At 34.1% G+C, this 20,224-nt stretch overlaps 1 protein-coding gene across 4 annotated transcripts in view; it reads right to left on the minus strand.

Annotated features, from left to right (window-relative positions):
• NUP153 (nucleoporin 153) overlaps nucleotides 1-20,224 on the minus strand; it is a 63,708-nt gene that overhangs the window by 25,734 nt on the left and 17,750 nt on the right. For 3 of the 4 annotated variants that reach the window (XM_010945683.3, XM_074348139.1, XM_074348141.1), the window contains 10 exons: nucleotides 18,353-18,601; nucleotides 18,086-18,225; nucleotides 17,876-18,004; nucleotides 13,452-13,568; nucleotides 13,310-13,354; nucleotides 13,146-13,202; nucleotides 11,036-11,182; nucleotides 7,884-7,933; nucleotides 7,495-7,621; nucleotides 72-209 (listed from right to left, as the gene is read on the minus strand). In XM_010945683.3, the coding sequence (XP_010943985.2) occupies nucleotides 72-209; nucleotides 7,495-7,621; nucleotides 7,884-7,933; nucleotides 11,036-11,182; nucleotides 13,146-13,202; nucleotides 13,310-13,354; nucleotides 13,452-13,568; nucleotides 17,876-18,004; nucleotides 18,086-18,225; nucleotides 18,353-18,601 (1,199 nt within the window). The remainder of the gene's footprint in view (nucleotides 1-71; nucleotides 210-7,494; nucleotides 7,622-7,883; nucleotides 7,934-11,035; nucleotides 11,183-13,145; nucleotides 13,203-13,309; nucleotides 13,355-13,451; nucleotides 13,569-17,875; nucleotides 18,005-18,085; nucleotides 18,226-18,352; nucleotides 18,602-20,224) is intronic. The other variant, XM_074348140.1, reaches the window with a different exon arrangement.

Here is a 20,224-nt window from a genome sequence, read left to right on the forward strand (position 1 = left end):
CATAGAACATTCGATTTTTTTTAATAAGGAAAAAACAAAAATCATCTCTACTTGTATAATTTTTTTTTTACCTTGTTTGTTAATGATTGTGAAGGACTAATCGATGATGGAGAGGAAGTTGTGATCACAGAAGAACTAAAACTGAAGGTAGGCAGTGAAGAACTGGTGATGGGTAGAGAGATTTTCGGTAATACTGGTACTTCCATTTCCTAAAACATAACATGTTTTATAATGATATTTCATCTTCCATGTCATTCTTTTTTTAAAACAAATATTTATTTATTGTATTATTTATTTCCTTTTGGCGGGGGAGGTAATTAGGTTTATTTTTAGAGGGGGTACTGAGGATTGAACCCAGGACCTTGTGCATGTTAAGCATGCCCTCTACCACTTGAGCTATATACCCCCCACACTTCCGTGTCATTTTTTTGTCTCTACTTATTTTCAGGTAGAACTAATATAGTTACAGGTAAATTCAGAACAGGGATAAGGCAGCACTATGCAATGTTAACAATGTGGGCTCTTGAATAAAAAAATAAATAAATAAAACTAAGCAAGATTTGAATCCAAGCTGTCCCACCAGCCAGCCATGTGACATTGTGAACCTGGTTGTCCTTGGTACCAATTTCCTAACTGGTGAAATTGAGAAAAAAAATTAACACACAAAAGTTGCAGTAGTATCACGAAACAAAGTCATTTTTGGTCTTGGCATGTACAACAAGCATTCAAGTACTCATCAGTACTTGTCAGTACGGATGAGCCTGGTTGCCTGTCTTGGTTTTTAACCCAATATAGCAAAGACCACCAACAGTCTCAAATGACCCAGATTAGAACAGACAAAAAGAGTTCCACTTCTGCTTATGGTGGAGTAGCTTGTACCGGACCAGTAACAATTATGAACTCTGGACAATATATTAAACACCACCAACTGTATACACTGGAAAGCAACAAAAAGCAAGCAGATGCTGGCGGGAAGAAGACACTGAGAAGGGAAGCGCTTCTTCTGAGTGAGCTTCCTATTCTCTTTTGAGCTGGTGCCAGGTAGACAGTTGAAATTCAGAGAGAAAATTTGGTTGAGGATTCAAAGGACAGACCGAGGTGACCACCACAGTCATTGGAAAATAAGAGGAGATGCAGGAAAAGCCACAGAAGGGGAGCCCCAAGTCTGCAGACCTGTAAACTACACGGGTGTAAGGCAGACGCCAAGCAGCTAAGAAGATGGTAAGAGTCTGAGCTACGTTCAATGACAGCCAAAACAATGAGTACCTCAGATGGATGCAGTTTATTATACCTAAGTCACACCTCAGTAAAGTCAACCTCCCCAACCCCAAAAAGGTAAAATAAAGACACTTTTAGATAAAATAAAACTAACAGAATCTGGTGCCACAGAACCTGCTCTACCAGCTCTTCATGGTGGAGGGAAATGACACCAAATGGAAACTCAGGTTTCTGGAAGAAGTGGAGAATATATGAGTAAACATAAAAAAACTTTTTTCCCCTTAATTTCTTTAAAATACATGTAACTAGATAAAGCAAAAATTATAGACTATCTAAATGTAATAAAAATTATACGTAGCATAAAATATCAGGAAGAAGGGTAGTAAATCAAACTATAAAGTTGCAAGATTCTTAAATTTTACAGGAAATGGTACAACATTAACAAAAAGCAGAATTTAAAAAGTTGAGGACATACATCATAATCCCAAGAGGACCACTAAGTAACAAGGCAGAGATATAAAGCCAACAAATAATTAAAATGGAACTCTAATATTCAATTAACTCAAAAGAAGGCAGCTTTTGAGAGGAGCAAGAAACAAAAAACAAATAGGAAAAATAGAAGCCAACAGAAAAATGGTAGACCTTAATCCAATCATATCAGTAATCATATTAAATATAAGTAAACATTCCAATTAAAAGTCAGAAAATAGATAAAAGGGCAAGACTCAATTACACGCTATCTACGAGAAACTTAGATTAAAAGTAAATGGATGGAGAAAAGATATAACTTGCAATTAGTAAGCATGAGAAGGCTTATTCTAGTAACAGAGTGGCTGGCTATATTAATGTCACATAAAGTAGATTTCAAGACAAAGAATATTTCCAAAGTTTTTTTTAAAAGAACATTTAGTAATATTAAAAGGGGCAACTCATTGATAAGCCATAATAGATAGATGAGTGCATGAATGAGGGCCTCAAAATATGTAAGCAAAAACTGACATAATTAAAAGGGAAAAGACAAATTGACCAAATAAAACATGACAATTTAAACTCACAAGTCAACAAACGACTAACCAAACACTTCCCTACCCCCTCCCCCAAAATTTCAGCAACAACAAAAAGATCTAAGAGACTAACCAGACACCTCCCTACCCCCTCCCAAAAATTTTCAGCAAGAACAAAAAAGATATAAGAAATACTATCAGTCATCTTACCTAACTGACATCTATAGAATACTATACCCAACAGCTGCAGGGTATACATATTTGTCAAGATTCATCAAGCAGACCGTATGCTGGGCTACAAAAAAGTCTCTATATTTCAAAACACTAAAATCATGATGAAAGACACTTCTAAATAATCCACGGACCATATACTAAATCAAAAAGGAAACTAGAAAAAACATAAAAGCACTACTATAAATCTTCTAGAAGGAAATATGAGATTTTTCTTTGCAACCTGGGGATAGGTTTCTTGGGACACAAAGAAGAGTAAGTAAAAATAGGGGGAAAAATAGGTTAGTTCAGACTTCATAAAATTTAGAACATCCCATCAAAAGATACTGTTAAGAAAATGAATTGGCAGGTCAGACTGGGAGAAAATACTTAAGACACATATCTGACAAAGTACTTGGGTCTAGAATTTATAAAGAGCTCCTACAACTCAGTAATAGTAACCCAATTTTTAAAAGAGTAAAAGATCTGAACTGACCTCACAAAGGAAGATATTATGGCCAATAAACACACAGGCAAGAACACATTATTAGGCAACAGAGAAATGCAAATTAAAATTACAGTGAGACACCATCATACACAAAATATAACGGCTAAAATTAAAAAGATGACAATCAACCACTGATAAGCATATAGAGTTAAGAAAAGTTCATACACTGTTGGTGGGTCTGTAAAATGTTACAATCACTTTGGGGAAAACAGTCTGTCACTTCCTTAAAAAGTTGAACACGTATCATATAACCTCATAACCACTTCTACATATTTACCCCCAAAGAAATAAACATATGTCTATAAAAAGGTAGAAGAATGTTCACAGAAGTTTTATTCATAATAGCCAGGCACAAAGAATACACACTGAGTAACTGGATCGATAATGAAGTTTCAGAACCAACAAAATGATATACATGATGAAACAAATGAGAATATCTATTGCCCCGGGGGCAGGAGGCAGTGAGTGTTGATAGGGAAGGAGCAACTTTCTGGAGGGATGGCAATGTCTGACAGCCTGACAGAGGTTTGGATTACACAGGTGTAAACATTTCTTAAATTCATAAAATGGCACACCTAAGAATTTTACATTTCACTGTAAATTTTTGCTAAATTAAAACACAACAAATATTTAACTCTAATTCATGCTATGTATGCTGAAGTATTTCAGAGTAAAGTGTTATTGATACATTCAACTTACTTCGAAATGCACCCCCCCCAAACAGTAAGATGGTTATTTACTTGATAAAGCAAATATCACAAAATATTAGAATCTAAGTGCTGGGTATATATGTGTTCACAGCACAATTCTTTCAACATTTCTTTTGTTTGAAACTTGTCAGAATCCAATTTGGGGGCAGAGGAAGCAAATAAAAGATGCATTTGGCTATTTCTACATGAAAGTTTCTTCCCATCCCCAGTTCTTGCCCTTTTCTTCCTTTTAGACCCTTATACACATTCGGGTCGAATGCGTATTCGACACTTAGACACATTAGCCAAAAACCTGTACCTCATGCCAACTTGTTAAGCCATATACTTGGCCATATTGGTTCTTCAAGTTATTGACCTTGAACCAATTCTATATTGGATTCTTATTCACCAAAATTGACTTAGTTGATCAGAAGTGGGTCCCACAAATCTGGGAGAAAGGAAGTCAAGAATTCTTACTGGATACTTACAGATAGCTCAAGCAGAACACATCATCAAATACGTGACTAACTAATTCATTACCTTTGCAGTACCTGGTCATGAGTTAACTCACATAAAGTAGATACTACTATTGATGAGAAAACGAGACAGGGAGATACATAGTCTAATATCATACAGATAATAAATGGTAGACATCCTACAGACAGAAGCTCAATAGATTTACTTATTTTTATTATACAAAGAGGTTAATTTGACCAAGGTCACACACAGCTAACAGGCAGAACTACACCTGACAGGACAATAATCAAGCAATTAAATCTCCCCAAACTCAGCATTACATACTGCCTGTCTACTCTGTATCAATGAGCTTTTTCATTATAAAATCCAGATTGATACCACAGTAGAGGTGAAATGCCTACGTTTAGTGACTAACACACAATCCTTACAAATTCTGGATTCTAAGATAAAAACTGAAACACACTCATCTCACATTGCAAAATAAATTAAGTTTCAATAGAGTTCTACTAGCTTGAATGTTTAGTGAGTCAAAATACACCAATCCCTGCTAAGTAACAACAGTATCTGAAATTTGTTTACATTCAATTAGAAAATTTCTTCCATTTGATGTTTCCCAAAAGCCAAAATGAATCTTTGATCTTTTACCCAAAATTTCCATTTACTAGAACTGAATTAAGAAACAACTGGTGGTCTAAACATATTTGGCATCAGAAACAAAAAACAGCAATGGATATAAAGTAAGCAAGGAAGCATCTATCCTATTTTATCTAGATAAAAACCACAGGGTAGGCAGAAAATTTCAGGCAGCCACTCATTATTAAGTACCTCTTTCCTCAGAAAGGTAGAGACTATAACTCCAGGGTGGAGCAGAGCTAGGGACAGGAGTTAGGTGAGGCATCCTGGGATGCAAAACTGGCAGTTGGCAGTTGGCCGGAATGGAGGGAAGGGGCCCAGAGAAGGGAGGAGGCAATCTGGAGGGTTAGGTTTTCACAAAGCTCCTCACAGTATATCAGATAATAAGAGCAAAAATCAATGAATTAATTCTTAACTCCTCCCCAAAACGTCTACAATACAGCAAAGTTACACCAAACACTTACCTACAAGATAGCTAAAACTGAGCTACAGATATCAGCCTAGGCTTCAACTGAAGATCTTAGAAACTGTATGTTTAAAAACTGGCACTGAAGAGACATAAAAGTCACAATCTGTCATTAGACAAACCCCTAACCAAAGCTAATGCTTTACCCTTACAGGGCTAAACTTTAAAAAGATAGGGACACAAATTTTACTAAGAAATATAAAAGCTTGCCTAAAGAACGAACACATGCTATATTAATCACTCATTTCCTTATGTATACAAGGCAAGACAAATAACTCATTTCTTACATGTAATTAATAAAAAAAAATAAAATAATCACTTTTACACTTAAAAATTAATTAAGTCTATGTAAAGAGCTTTTAACGAGGGAAAAAAAATTGGCTTAAGTGCAAAATTTTATATGGCATTCAAAACTTTATTATTCTTTCAAGATCATAGAAAGAAATTAATATATTTCCTCCTTCCCAACACTCCAGCAGAGCAACAAGTAGAACTTAAGGGAAAGATGTATCCTCAAGACCAGTAACTGAGCCAAGGTCCCTTGCATAATCTCAAATATCAGAACAAGACAGCGTATGGCTGAAAGCCCAAACTGCCAAAGAAGTCAAGATTCTGAGCCAGAGAGGCACAACTTTAAGACTGCAATGCTGGAAAAGGGGAGACAAAAAAAAAAAAAAAAAAATGAAAAAGAGACACCTCCCACTCTAAACAAAGCTGCAAAACAAAATACCAGTAGATATGAAGAAAATTAACACTGATACACAACAATTTCAACCAAAACATAATTTCAGTCAACAGAAACTGTTACAGAAGACCTCCTATTTAAAAAACCTACAATTCCTTAATTCCTCATGGGTCAATGAGAAAGTTACAAATGAAATTTTAATTAGAAACAAACCACAAATGAAAGCATTACATAACTTAAATGATCCAGCTTTTTATTCATAAAAAACTGAAGTGGGACCTGTGCTCAACTCAAAGTAGTTAGAAAATATATAGCGCAACCTAGACAGAAAGGTCAATTTATCCAATCTTCAATTCGTCCCTGTCACTTTCAAACTTGTGTTTAGAACATATAAAGAACTCTTCCTAATAAAAGAAATAACACAACAGAAAAATGGGTAAAGAGAAAACCCAGATGGTCAAGAAACTCACGAAAAGATGTCTCCCCACACCCTAGTAAAGAAGGTAATGCAAATTAAACTCCGATGGGCTACTACTGCACATTCATTAGCAAAAACTTTAAAGTAATAACAAAAATAAGTACTGGTAAGAGTAAAGAAAAAGTAGATCTGCCTGCTGTCATGTGGAAGTATTAAATTGTAAAACCACCCTAAAGAGCAACAAGGCAACATCTAATACACTGGAAGATGTGTATCATCCCCTGTAATTCAGCATTCCATTCCTAGATAAACAGCCTGGAGAAAGTACAGCGCGTGTGCTGAGGGAGAAATGCATAAATGTTCCCATCAGCATGTTCAGGAATCAACCCAAATGGGCCCTGCAGAATGGGTTGTGGTGCATCTTCATACTGGATAAACATGTAATAGTGAAATTAACCCATTACCATTCACAACACTGATAAACTTCACAAATAATATGAAGAAAAAGGTAAGCAAGACAATTATGTACAGTGGTAACCCATTTATATGTTTTAGAAATGGGCAAAACCTCACTATACAATAGTATTTCGAGGGTCAAATAATTTCAGTCTCAATTCTCTTATTTTAAGAATTATGGCTTTTTGGTGATACCCATGAAATTCAAGGTATTAGTTTAGGTTTACTGTGTTGTCCTGGTGAGGGTGGTTTAAAAAGCCTGACAGTTTAAAACACACACCCACAATCACCCCCACACACCCCACACACACATTTTTAAGGGGCTGTTTAAATAACAGATTATCCTTGTGCCAGGTCTCTACAAACCCACCCTCCTCCAGGGGACCTCGAGGTCTCCCCATCACCACCACACCAAAGCTTTTAATAATGAACTTGAAGATAAGATACTTGGGAGGGGCAATACAAGGGTAGGGAACTAAAAGGTACAAATTACTATGTATAAAATAAGCTACGAGGATATATTGTACAACACAGGAAATATAGCCAATATTTTATAATAACTATAAGTGAAGTAACCTTTAAAAATTGTGAATCACTACATTGTACACCTGTAACTTATATAATATTGCACATCAACTACACTTCAATCAAAAAAAAAACTTACAGAGGAAAAAAGATACTGAGATTCTTCAAGATATACTTCAAGATAGATTTAAGAATATAACCTTACCTCCTCCTCCTGAGGTTTAGATGCCACAAAGCGTGTTCTCTCTCGTCTCATCTTGCCACCTCCACTACCTACTCCAGAAGATAAACCATTGGCTGCAGACATACTGAAATTTGGGTAAGGTAAGCCACTAGGCAAAGAAAAAAAAAAGTTAAATGATTTATTACTCTGGTCCATAATTTGTTACTAACTGAAAACCTAAAACTTAAAACTGCTAAAAATTAAGAAAATAAATGTTCAGTTGAATATAATTTTAAAAGCTGACAGATTTTTTTTGTATGTGTGAAGTTTCTATTTTTTTTAACCTTCTTAATCTTCAAAAAAGCATAGGTAAATCAAATATGGACTTCACAAATTAAATAAAAGAAGTTTCACTATAAAGATGACAGTACCTTTCTCGTTCTCTACTTTTTCCTGGTGTCACATTTTTTTCATATCCAGTCTAGAAAAAAATAAACACAACATATTTATATGCTTGTGTGTTTAATTTTCTTAATATCACCCTTCTATCTGTGAATGTCAATATTTGGAATCAGGAATTTGATGGTTTAAGTTAATGAATCCTAAGATCTCCAACTTACACCCTTGTATTCTGAATGATGATCAAGAGTTACAGTGTGATTACAAACATAAAATGTCACCAAACACAAATGTCCTTTTAACAAAATGATAATACACAAAGGTAATATAGTTCCAACCGCACAAATACTTTTACTTATCTCTCATTGTTGCCTATTAAACGTGCAATCAAATTTACAAGGGTAGTCTTTTTGAAATGATCCTCTGCAACTTAAGATTTCCTCCATTAAAAGGAATCAGGGTTCCTTGGAGAAATGGCTGATTATAGGCCTGGGGCTGAAAACTCACAAGAGCCAGGGTTATTTTCAGAGTATCAAAAAGCAACTTTCAAGACCTTGTAGTAGCTCACAGTGAAAAAGAATATGAAAACGAATATATGTATATTCATGTATGACTGAAAAATTGTGCTGTACACCAGAAATTGACAACATTGTAAACTGACTATAACCCAATTAAAAAAAAAAAGCAACTAATAGGAGGGGAAGGTATAGCTCATTGGTAGAGTGTGTGCTCAGTATTCCTGGGTTCAATTCCCAGTACCTCCATTAATTAAATAAGTAAATAAATCTAATTACACACCCCCTCTGCCACCACCCCAAAAAGCAACTAAGTGCTCAAAAAATGATGAGGAAATACTAAAGGACACACAGGAGCCAGTATGAAGGCCAAGTATGGGACAATATGAGCATCAAAATAAATAATGATAATAAAAGATTGTAATCTTATCAAATATAAGAATTCAAGTTGACTTAAAAAAAATAAATAGAGAAGTAAATACATAAATAGAGAAAACTTCCTATAGTTGAAAACCAACTAACAAACGTAGAAGAAATGGTGGAATTAGAAAACCACAATTTGTTTGACACAACATTGTAAAATGACTATAACTCAATAAAAAAAAGTTAAAAAAAAAAAAAAAGAAAACCACAATTTGGCATCTGCAAATAATAGACACAGGCAAAAATCATCAATAATGCTGTATCACTTGTGGGTAAAAAGAATATTTGTGCTCACAAAGTTATCTCCTCCCACTGAGATATTTATTAATTACCACAAGTAAAACAGTAACTTTGCAGTGGAGAAATCCCATTGACACCACCTTAACTAATGATCACATTGTCAGCAATGGGACAAACCAGCAGCACGTGCCTCCTGACATGATTCACTGAGAAGAGCTCAGAGTCTACTTGTTGGTATTACCAACAAAAGTACCTAACTGGAATCTAATCATGAGGAAACACCAAACATCTCCAAACTGCTGGACATCCACATAGTAACTTGTACTTTTCAGAAGTATCAATGTTACAAAATACCTACAAACAAACAAACTTAAAACAAACCCAAACCTAAAAAACTGTTCTGGACTAAAGGAGATAAAGAGACAGGACAATTAAATGCAAGACATGATCTTGCATTTTCTTTCTTTGGGGACAACTGGCAACATCTAAATAAAATCCGTAGATTAAATAATAGTATTGTACCAATGTTAAGTCTCTGGTTTAGATAACTGTTCTGCAATTACGTGAAGGAATTTCTTCTTTGTAGAAAACACAGAAAAAGATAAAGCAAATGAAGTAAAATATGGAGTTCTTAAGATTTTTCTTGCAGGTCTGTAAGTCCAAAATTGCACTTCAGTTATTTTTAAAATTTTGATAAAGCAAATATGATAAAATATTAATGACTGGTGAGTTGAGTTAAAGGAAATGAATAAACACTGTACTATTCTTTCAACTTTAGTTTGAAAAATTTCAAGAAATTGGGTTGTTATGAAGATAGAAAGATTAAACATAAAGGCACAAATAGATGTTATGTAAATACAGTAAGTACAAAAAACACACCATTTTAGTTAAATGACACAGGAGAACAGCAAAACCCAAAATTTGAGGCATTATAAGACAAATGTGATCTTTTCAAATACCTATGTACCTAACAACTTCATGCCAAGGTATAAGACTCAAGAGAAATGAAAACATATGTCCACAAAAAACTGTACACAAAAATTTCATAGCAATACTATTCACTATGGTTAAGAAGTGAAAACAACCCAAATGTCCCTCAAATGATGAATGGATTAAAAAACTGGTATATCCTAACAATGAAATATTATTCAACCATAAAAAGGCTCATGTTAAGTTCTGATATATAACACAAACCTTAAAATTATGCTAAGTGAAATAAACCAGTCACAAAGGACCACTTTTTTTATATAAGAAATGTCCAGATAAGCAAATCTACAGAGACAGATTAGCAGTTGTCTAGGGCTGGAGGAGAATAAGTGGGAAGTGACTAGTTATTGATGTGAGACTTGTGGGAGGGAGAAGGGATGGTGATAAAAATGTTCTAAAATTAACTGCAGTGATGAATGAACAACTCTGCAAATACAACAAAACCACTGAATGGTACACTTTAAGTAAACAGGCGAATTGCATGGTATGTGAATTATATATCAATAAAGAAGTTATTTAAAAATAAAAACAATGGAGTAAGGGTGAAGATTTGGGGTCTAGAAAGACAAAACCAGAAGTCATGTGTGAAACTTCCTTGGATCCTGGTTCAAAAAAGCAGCCATAACTAACATTTGAACATGGACTAGATACTAGATAATATTAAGAAGGAACTGATGTTAATTTCCTTAGGTGTGATAATACAGGAGATGTATGCCAAAGTACTTGGGGATAAACAGATATGTTCAAATAGTTCAACAACACAAACAGAACACAACATAAAGCTACTCTGGCAAAATTATTTAATCTAAACACTGAGAGTATACTAGTGTTTACACTGAGGATTTGACCAAGGTGCCAGTCACTTAAACACTTATCAATTCATAATCATCACTAATTCACAAACTTTACCCATTGTCCAGTTGCTAGACTGCAGTAGTAGATTATTTGTACTTTATACTACGTATTTTTATTCATTTTAATCAATATTCAAAAACTAGTGAAAACAAACACATACTTACACTGTGCTTTTTATCTATTCTTTGATTAGTCTTCCTTAATTCACCAGATGGGGTCAGAGATGGTTTAAAGTAAACAGTTCGATTTGTTGCTATGGAAACTGGCTTTGGGGTCATGAGTCTTTGAACAGGGGGATACTGAGAGTCCACCTTACAGATAAACAGAAATCAAAGACAAACTTACTTTTCATATATCAGTGACATATATCTAAAAATTATTTGACAACAGCTAATGAAACTTAGAGACTATGAGTCCTTCTCAGCAGAATAACCAGTTGATGCAAACAAGTACTAAGAGGAAAAATTGATAGTAAAAGAACCAAGGGGGTGTGTGTGTGTATTTATATTATTTTTTATATGTGCATTCTGTATTTAGACATACACCTATATACATGCACATATAATTTCAAAATGACCTTATGGACTATGTTATTCCAGACTTAAATGACTCTTCACACACAAAATGGGAACTATGGTAGAGTATTTTGAACATTTTAAGCTTTTACAGGATGAATTTCAAATATATGAACTAAAATTGATTTTGTCACATTTTCCTCAAATTGCTATCTACATTTTTTTCAGCTGTAAATAAGATACTTTTTAATTAGCTATGAAAATATTTTAATTCCTAAGAATGTGAGCAAATCTCTCCAAGTAAATTTTCGTACATTGTTATTTAAAAACCAAACCCAAAGTCCTACAATTTAAGTCTAATTAGTAAAGCACTACTAAGAATTCCTAATCTTAAAATGAACTGCCTTTATTATCTAAGTACACAAGTGTTTTGTCAACAGTCTTTTGGTACACTGAAACACAATAAAAATCCTGTTGGTGTAAAAGGACTATAAAGCCCAGAGCTTTTACTCTGTCCAAATACTGTAATACTATGAATACAGTCCTTTGACTCAGCAGCAGCTGTGAACAACGCTGGTTTCCAGGGCAAAGCCTCTGTATCGTTACCAGCTCTTCCTTAAATCCTCATCACAAGTGTGATCCTACAATTCAATAAGAAAGTCTATTTTGTAGACTGCTCTGATTACAACAGTGAGACTTGGACTTGGAGCCCTCATATTTCCTAGCACCCGTTACCAAAATTTTATCCATACTATACTCAACCATTAAGAAAATTTTTATTAATGAGAAATTCTCTTATGGCACAATTTTTAAATTTTACTTCTTTTTAAACAATCTGATATAAATGAGAGCCTGAGAAAAGCAGCTAATGGCTTACATTAATCCCATCACAGCAGCTAATAATAGATTCCCTCTTGCTTCACTGGAACAGTCTAGGTAATTCTAAAAGTTGAGAAGCAATACTATTCCAAGAAAAAACTCAATGTAAGCTGTCTTTTCTGCATCATAATTTCAATAAAAATAACAGTAATTTACTAATATCTCAAATACAGTCCCCACAATTAATTCAGAGAACTACAACAATTTTAATCAATTACTTCTGCAGGAACTTGGTGTTGTACTAAAAGCTTTCACAAGTAAGGATCTGGGAATATGATTCCTCTGAAGGATACTTAACTAGTCACAAATATAACCTACAAAAATTACCTCTTTAACCCTAACTATCAAGCATTTTATTTTTTCCACAGTAACCTACAAAGCTAATATTAACCAAATAGGATACACTAAAAAGGGTCATCAAGATATAATCTATATCATATTTTTTTAAGCTCTGCTATCTTGGAACAGTATGTTGGCTGACTGATGGTAGATATGTCAATTGGAAACTCCATCACACATAACAGATTTGACATGTTTGAGAAAAGTTTACAAAAATAACTATGTTTAATGAGGGCTTTAGTTCACTGAACTTTTAATTATTTAATACTTCAAGCTCCAACCACTATTTTCATTTATCAAAAAGGGTTAAAGACTACCAGGATATTGAAGATGGAAATACCAAATAACCAAGAAATACTGACTACTACATATACAGCATTGTGCTAAGGCCCTCACAAGAGGCTACAATGTCCAAAGTAAAAAAACCTTTTTTCCCAAACACGTCCGCTGATGACTATCAAATAAGTTCAATTTGTATATACGCCAACTTAAAATACAACAAAACTGTCAATACTTATAATAAATGCTAAGGGAGTCTTACCTTTTCCCTTTTGGCCTGAAAGTCTGTGGGGGTATCTATCCCACTCCTATCAAGAGGCTGAAAAAACAAGATTCTATTGAAATAGATGGGAAACTGAAAAATATGACTCTCGGTACCAATATATAAAAATATGTCTCTTAAAAAAGATTTAAAAGTCAACTTACAGAATTCAGAGGTGAAGAAAAAACAGATGGAATTCTTTTTGCATCCTGTTAAAGTTGAAACAATAACAAAATTAAGATTTTTTTTTTACTAAACTCAGATTTTGTTACACTCTTGAATTTAATTGTGATTTTAAAAATTTACCGCTAGAGGGCTTGACATCTTTTCTAAAGACTGCAATATCCTCCGAGCTGTTGAGCTGGTCACACCATAGGACTGCACATTGAGTTGCTTAGCTTTCATCTGTCTTCTGACTGGTGCCTATAACATAAACAGTGCATTATTTGTTGGAACTGTAAACTTTAAAAGCACATATTTCAGGCAATGAAAATACTGACAGAACAGAATGAATGTGCAATGTGAAAAAGGATTAACTATTAACAGTAACCTGTCTCTAGCTGGTGTCATTAAGCTCATGTTCAACTCTCTTTATGCCTTTACTGAAAATCCCATCCTGAGAAATTACTCTTACAATCAGAAAAAAAATGTTAAATGGGAAAAATGAGAATAGTAAAAAGCTCTAGCATTACTTTGATCAATTTATCCCTGATATTTAAATCAAAGAACACTAAATTAATGAGAGCCACATTAAAATATTAGGTGGGGAAGAGTATATATAGCTCAGTGGTAGAGTGCATGCCTGGCATGCATCCCCAGTACCTCCATTAAAATAAATAAATGTAATTAACCCTGGGCAAAAAAAAAAAAAAAGAATATTAGTTATTTTGGGTACTAAATAATATTTAACTATAGTAAATTCCAAGAAGATAACTAAAGAAGACTATACATTTTATTGCAATGGAAATCAACATTTTTAAACTGATTTGTTTCTCCAATTTTAATGTAAGAAAAAATTTTAATACTCAGGCTATTTCTTAATAAATGACTTTTAAACTTTTCTAAAACTGATGTTAAGGAAAAATAGTTATAGGAATAGCCATATACACGTTTATTTTTTTGAGGGAGGTAATTGGGTTTATTTATTTATATTTACTTATTTTCTTGTATTGCTTGGTTTTTGAGGGGGCGGTAACTAGGTTTCTTCATTGATTTCCGCTTGGAGGAAGTACGGGGGGTTGAACCCAGGACCTCATGTATGCTAGGCATGCTCTCTACCCTCCCCCCGATATATACCCTTTAACACATAAGCAATGTTTACAAGTTCCAACAAAAATACTTCCTTTTCTCATGAATGTATTACAACATCCCAACATCCAAGTGACTACCACAAAACAAAGCAGTTTGGCAATGCTTAATGTAAAAAAAGATGCATGCTCACAATCAATATATAACCCAGTTTCTATAAATAGCTCATAGTATCTGAAAAACTGAAGCACAATAACTACTTTAAATAATGTCTCTCTATCTGATACCAAATAGTCATTATATCTTCAGAGCAGCTGCAATATTCTACATTAGCTTTATTAAGAAGAACGTGGTCCACCATTAAGGATTGCTGTTGTTCAGGGCAAAGGCCCTGGCAAACATGAGGCAGCATTAGAATCTTCTAGGAGATTATGACAGCCTGCGCTGTCACTGGATTCTACTGGTCACTAGCCTCTCTGGGCCTCAAATCACTAATCAATAAAATGGAACTGAATTAGAAAATCTTTATTGTATCTCCCAATTCTTAATTCCCTAGGAAAGGAACAGCAACTAGATTTAATTCAAATGTCAGTAATTAACAGAAGCCTGTGTTGACAAGGATTATAAGGGTGTGTCAGGACTGAGCATTAAAAAGTACAGGATTTGATATAAGAAATAGGAAGAAGCAGGAATATACTATGACTAGGACCACTCATGAATCACAGGCTTGCTTCATCTTATCTTCTACTACAAGGTGAACTATTTTAACTGCAAAAAACTTTTTGAAAAAGAGAAAGATGATCCAGTTTAAGCTCTAGAAAGAGGTCCCTGTGTGACCCCAACATCCAGTTAAAACTCTCTGAAATAATAAATATTGCCCATCATCAATACACTCAGAAGACTCCTAATTACTATCAATTACATATGGAAGTATCCTCTAATTAGGAAAGAGACTGCTCCTAAGGACAAGACAGAGTCTTCATATATACTTGCTTTTGTGTCATTTCTACGTCATGGGTTGTCACCTTCAAACACATTTACCTCTCCAAAAGCCTATCAAAAGTCTACATGCTTCAAGTGTCATTACACCTCTATCTTTAAAACGTTAAAGCCTATAATGTAAGCACATAACAACATACACACAAAATAACTTTTATGATCCTCAAGTAACTCTTAGGACAAAGTATAGAATGATGAAATTTACCTTAAATTATTTTCAAAGTTATCAATCTCCAATTGTTCTGTTAACATATGTACGTAAACACAGCTGATTTTGTATATTAACCTTTTTATTCTGTGACCTTGCTAAACTCATTTGTAAGTTCTGACAATGTTTTTTGGAGATTGTTGGGGTTTTCTAGGTAGAAAAGCATGTTGTCTATGAATAGGAGTAATTTAATTTCTTCCTTTCCAATCTGGATGCCTTGTATCTCTTTATTCTTGTATTAGCTAGGACCCACAGCATGATATTTATCAGTGGTGACAGCAGACATCCTTGTTCTCTTCTTGGTCTTAAGAAGAAAGTATTCAGCTTTCATCATGAGTATGATGCTAGTTGAAGATTTTCCATAGATACGATTTATCAGGTTGAGGAGGTTTCCATCTATTCCTAGGTTGCTGAAAATTTTTTATCATGAATGGATGTTGGATTTTGTCAAATGTTTTATGCATCTGTGGAGATGTTCAGTTTTTATATAAATCTTCAGTTTGTTTACACGGTAGATCACATTATTCCTAGGATAAACCTACTTAATCATGATGTAGTAAGTATCCTTTCCATATATACTGCCGACTGATTTTTGAAAAAGGTGCAAAGGCAATCCAAAGGGGAAAGTATAGTCTTAGGAACAAATGGTACTAGAAAAAGGGGAAATTTGTATGTTAAAAATGAATCTTGATCCATATCTCATACCACATACAAAAATTAACTCAAAATGAATCACAGGCCTAAATTAAAACCTGGAACTACAAAGCTTCTAGAAGAAAACAATGAGAAAATCCTATGACCTTGGAGTAGGTAAAAATGCCATAGCTCTGACACCAAAAACATGAATCATAAAAGGAAAAAAAAATGCTGGATGTCATCAAAAGTAAAAACTTCTCTTCAAAAAGACACTGTCAAGACAAGCCAGAGAATGGGAGATGTGCGCAAAACATATATCTATTAAGGGACTTACAACCTCAATAATGAACTCTCGAAACTCACTAATAAGAAAAATAACTCTATTAAAAAATGGGCAAAAGGAGCAGATGAAATAGGTGAAGGGAATTAAGAGGCATACACTTCCTGTCACAAAATAAGTAAGTCCTGGAGAGACAGTCACTAATTATTGTTAACAACTCTATATGGTGATGGATGGTCACTGGTTTTACCGCAGTTACCATTTCATAATGTATAAAAATATCAAATCACTATGTCATCCACCTGAAACTAATATAATATTGTATGTTAATTATAACTCAATAATACCTTTTTAAAAAAAAATTTAAAGGGCAGTAAGACTTGAACAGATATTTCACCAAAAATATATTGATAGTAAATAAGCACATGAAAAGATGCCCAACATCACTAGTCATTAGGGAAATGCAAAACCACAGTGAGTTGGAGTTATCACTACATGTCTATTAGAATGCCTACGATGAAAAAAACTGATGACAACAAGCGCCAGCCAGGACACTCTTGTAATACTGGTGAGAAGGCAAAGTGGTAGCAGCCACTATGGAAAACAATTAGGCAGTTTTTATAAAATTAATGTAAATTTACCATATGACTCAACAGTCCAACTTCTAGGTAGTTACCCAAGGGAAATGAAAATTATGTTTATAGCAGCTTTTATTCACAACTACAACCCAAGTGTCCTTTCACTGGTGAATGGATAAGCAAACTGTATTATAACTCAGCAAAAAAAGGACTAATTACTGATATATGCAAATATACAGATTCATCTCACACGCATTATACTACATAGAATAAGTCAGATTCAAAAGACTACATAGTGTATGATTAAATTTATGACATTTGGGAAAAAAGCAAAACTACAGGGAAAGAAAACAGATCAGCAGTTGCCAAGAAGTGGAAGCAGGAAGAGAGGTTGATTAGAGATGCACAAGGTAACATCTTGGAGTGATGGAAATGTTTGTTCAGTATGTCAGTTGTAGAAGTGGTTACTCAATTGTACGTATTCAGTTAAAATTCAAATACTGTATGTAATAAGGGTAAATTTTACATGTAACTTATACCTCTATTTTAAAAAAAAGGAATTAACCATCACACTTCCTGAAACACACACACACACACACAATGTATAAAATGTTCACTTAGGACTAAAATAATATAATGTCTAAATGAAAAGAATGTAATCCACAGTTCTGTCATTTCACCACAGAATAAGTGAAACAAAACTCTACTTGAATGCCAAAAGTTACTTACTAATCATTTAAAAATAAAAAAGTTTATGAATCCTTCTCCTATTCAAACCAACCTGATATGATGTGTTTCGTAGTTTAGGCTGTCTTACAGCAGCTGCTGCCCCACCATATGTTGTTTTTCCAGGGTAAAAAGGAGAATCTCCCAGCTGACTTGTTTTAAGGATTGAAGAATTCCCAAGTGACTGCACAGAAACATAATGATAAATTATAAGGAATAAAGACTCAAAACTAATGTGATTAAATCAAATCAAATTAGGACTCACGGGAGAAAGTGCTCCAAAGGCAGACAAGTTGAATGCTGGTTTCTTTGAGCTGGTGGCAGTGTGCTGTGAGAGTGAATGAGAACGTTCAGCCTCTGGGGACCAAAGAGGTGGCACTGAAGTGTTCTTTGAAACAGCTATATCTGGAACAAAAATAGGTAATGCAATTACAAGACCCTATATTTTTACAAATAGAAAATGCAAGTAACAATCAGGTTAGAAAAAAATTATTCCATGAAATTTATTTTTACTACCAAATGCCAAGAATACCTTTATCAGAAGCTCTTGAAGAAAAACCACTGGTAGTTGAGATGTTATCATCATCATGCTGAGAGGTAGAATCTTTAATTTCCTTTACAAGAGAAAATCCAGAACTGCCAATCGGGAATGCCGAGGATGTGGAGGGCTGAGAGTGCAATGCAGGAGATTCCAACATGGAGAAATTCAGATGGCTCCGATGAAGAGAGGGCCTTGTTAATACATCTGGATAATTTGAAGCAGTACTAGTTGTTGAGGGTTCTTAAAAGAAAAGCATTAATATTATGAATATTCAAACTTAGAAAAAGCAATATACTATCACAACAAAATAGTGCTTAAGAAAACATACTATATAACAAATACAGCTTTCATTCAGATCACTAAAGCCTCCCATGATATGCCCAATTTAAGATATTCTTTAGCCAACAAGGTTACAACTAACCTAATTTACCTAACCTAGTGTCAAAACATTTCAGGGATCAAATATAACTTCTAAAAGTACATCGTTCTTAATTTTCCTTGAAAATAAAAGCAAAGAAGCTACATAAGAAAGTCATAAAACAGAGGAGGGCATCGCTCAGTGGTAGTGTGTGCTTATTAGCATGCACAAGGTCCTGGGTTCAATCCCCAATACCGCCACTAAATAAATAAATAAACCTAATTACCTCCCTCCTCCCGCCAAAATTTTAAAAGTCATAAAACAAAAAGGTAAGTCTGTCCCTCCATAAACAACCCCTATTAAATCTGTATATCCCCGCTACAAAAATACTGTATGTCCTCCAACAGACTACTATTCAGACATTAAAAAGAATGAAATTCTGCCATTTGCGACAACATGGATGGATGTGGAGGGAATTATGCTTAGTGAAAGAAAGACAAATACCATATGATATCACTTACAAGGGGGATCTGAAAAATAAAACAAACTAGTGAATATCACAAGAAACACCCACAGATATAGAGAACAAACTAGTAGTTACCAGTGGAGAGAAGGAAGTGGGGAGGGGCAAGATAGGGACAGGGGATTAAGAGGTACAAATTACTATGTATACAATAAGCTGCAAGGATACATTTTACAACACAGGGATATAGCCAAATTTTATAATAATTATAAATGGAGAATAACCTTTAAAAATTGTGAATCACTATATTGTACACCTAAAACTTATATAATATTGCACATCAACTATAGCTTTCCCAGATAGGGAAGATATTTGTGCATATAAACTAACCACATAATTATGTTTATGCCTCCTGTTCTGTGACTTATTTTTTCATTTGTCAATATAATTTTGTCTCTACATACAGAGCACACTCCCTTTAAAGACCACACTGTATTTTACCACATTGATTTACTGTAATTATTTTTGTGATTTTTTCCCCCAATACTCCATCAAACATACAAGCATTTATATTTTCAGACGTTAAAGAGTATTCTTTTGGATAAATCCATGGTTCTGTAAGCATGTAAGAGAAACATGAGAATTACTAAACAAATGTTCCTAAGTGACCCACAAAAAAATCTGATTCTGAAAGTCTAAAGTTGGGCCCATGAAACAGCCTAAGTAGTCCAAGATATCCTGAGCCTCAACAAGTATCCTGTAGAACTGATCGGTCGTAACAGATCAGAATGCATGCTTACTTTTGCTTATGAGAGATACTGTGATCCAAAAATTTCCTGTTAAGCTATAGTCCACAGAGCTATACTCCACAAATAGCAAATGACAGTGTATATTTCCCCCATAGTCTCCAACACTGGATAATAACCTTTTCTGATTTCTGCCAATCTAATATGTCAAATGGAACCATTATTTTATTTGCATTTATTTAAATGCAACACTGAGCATTTATATTTCTTAACTGCTTATTAATAAGTCTATCTTG

The sequence above is a fragment of the Camelus bactrianus genome, chromosome 20 (assembly GCF_048773025.1).
Source record: "Camelus bactrianus isolate YW-2024 breed Bactrian camel chromosome 20, ASM4877302v1, whole genome shotgun sequence".
NCBI classification, from domain to species: Eukaryota; Metazoa; Chordata; class Mammalia; order Artiodactyla; family Camelidae; genus Camelus; species Camelus bactrianus.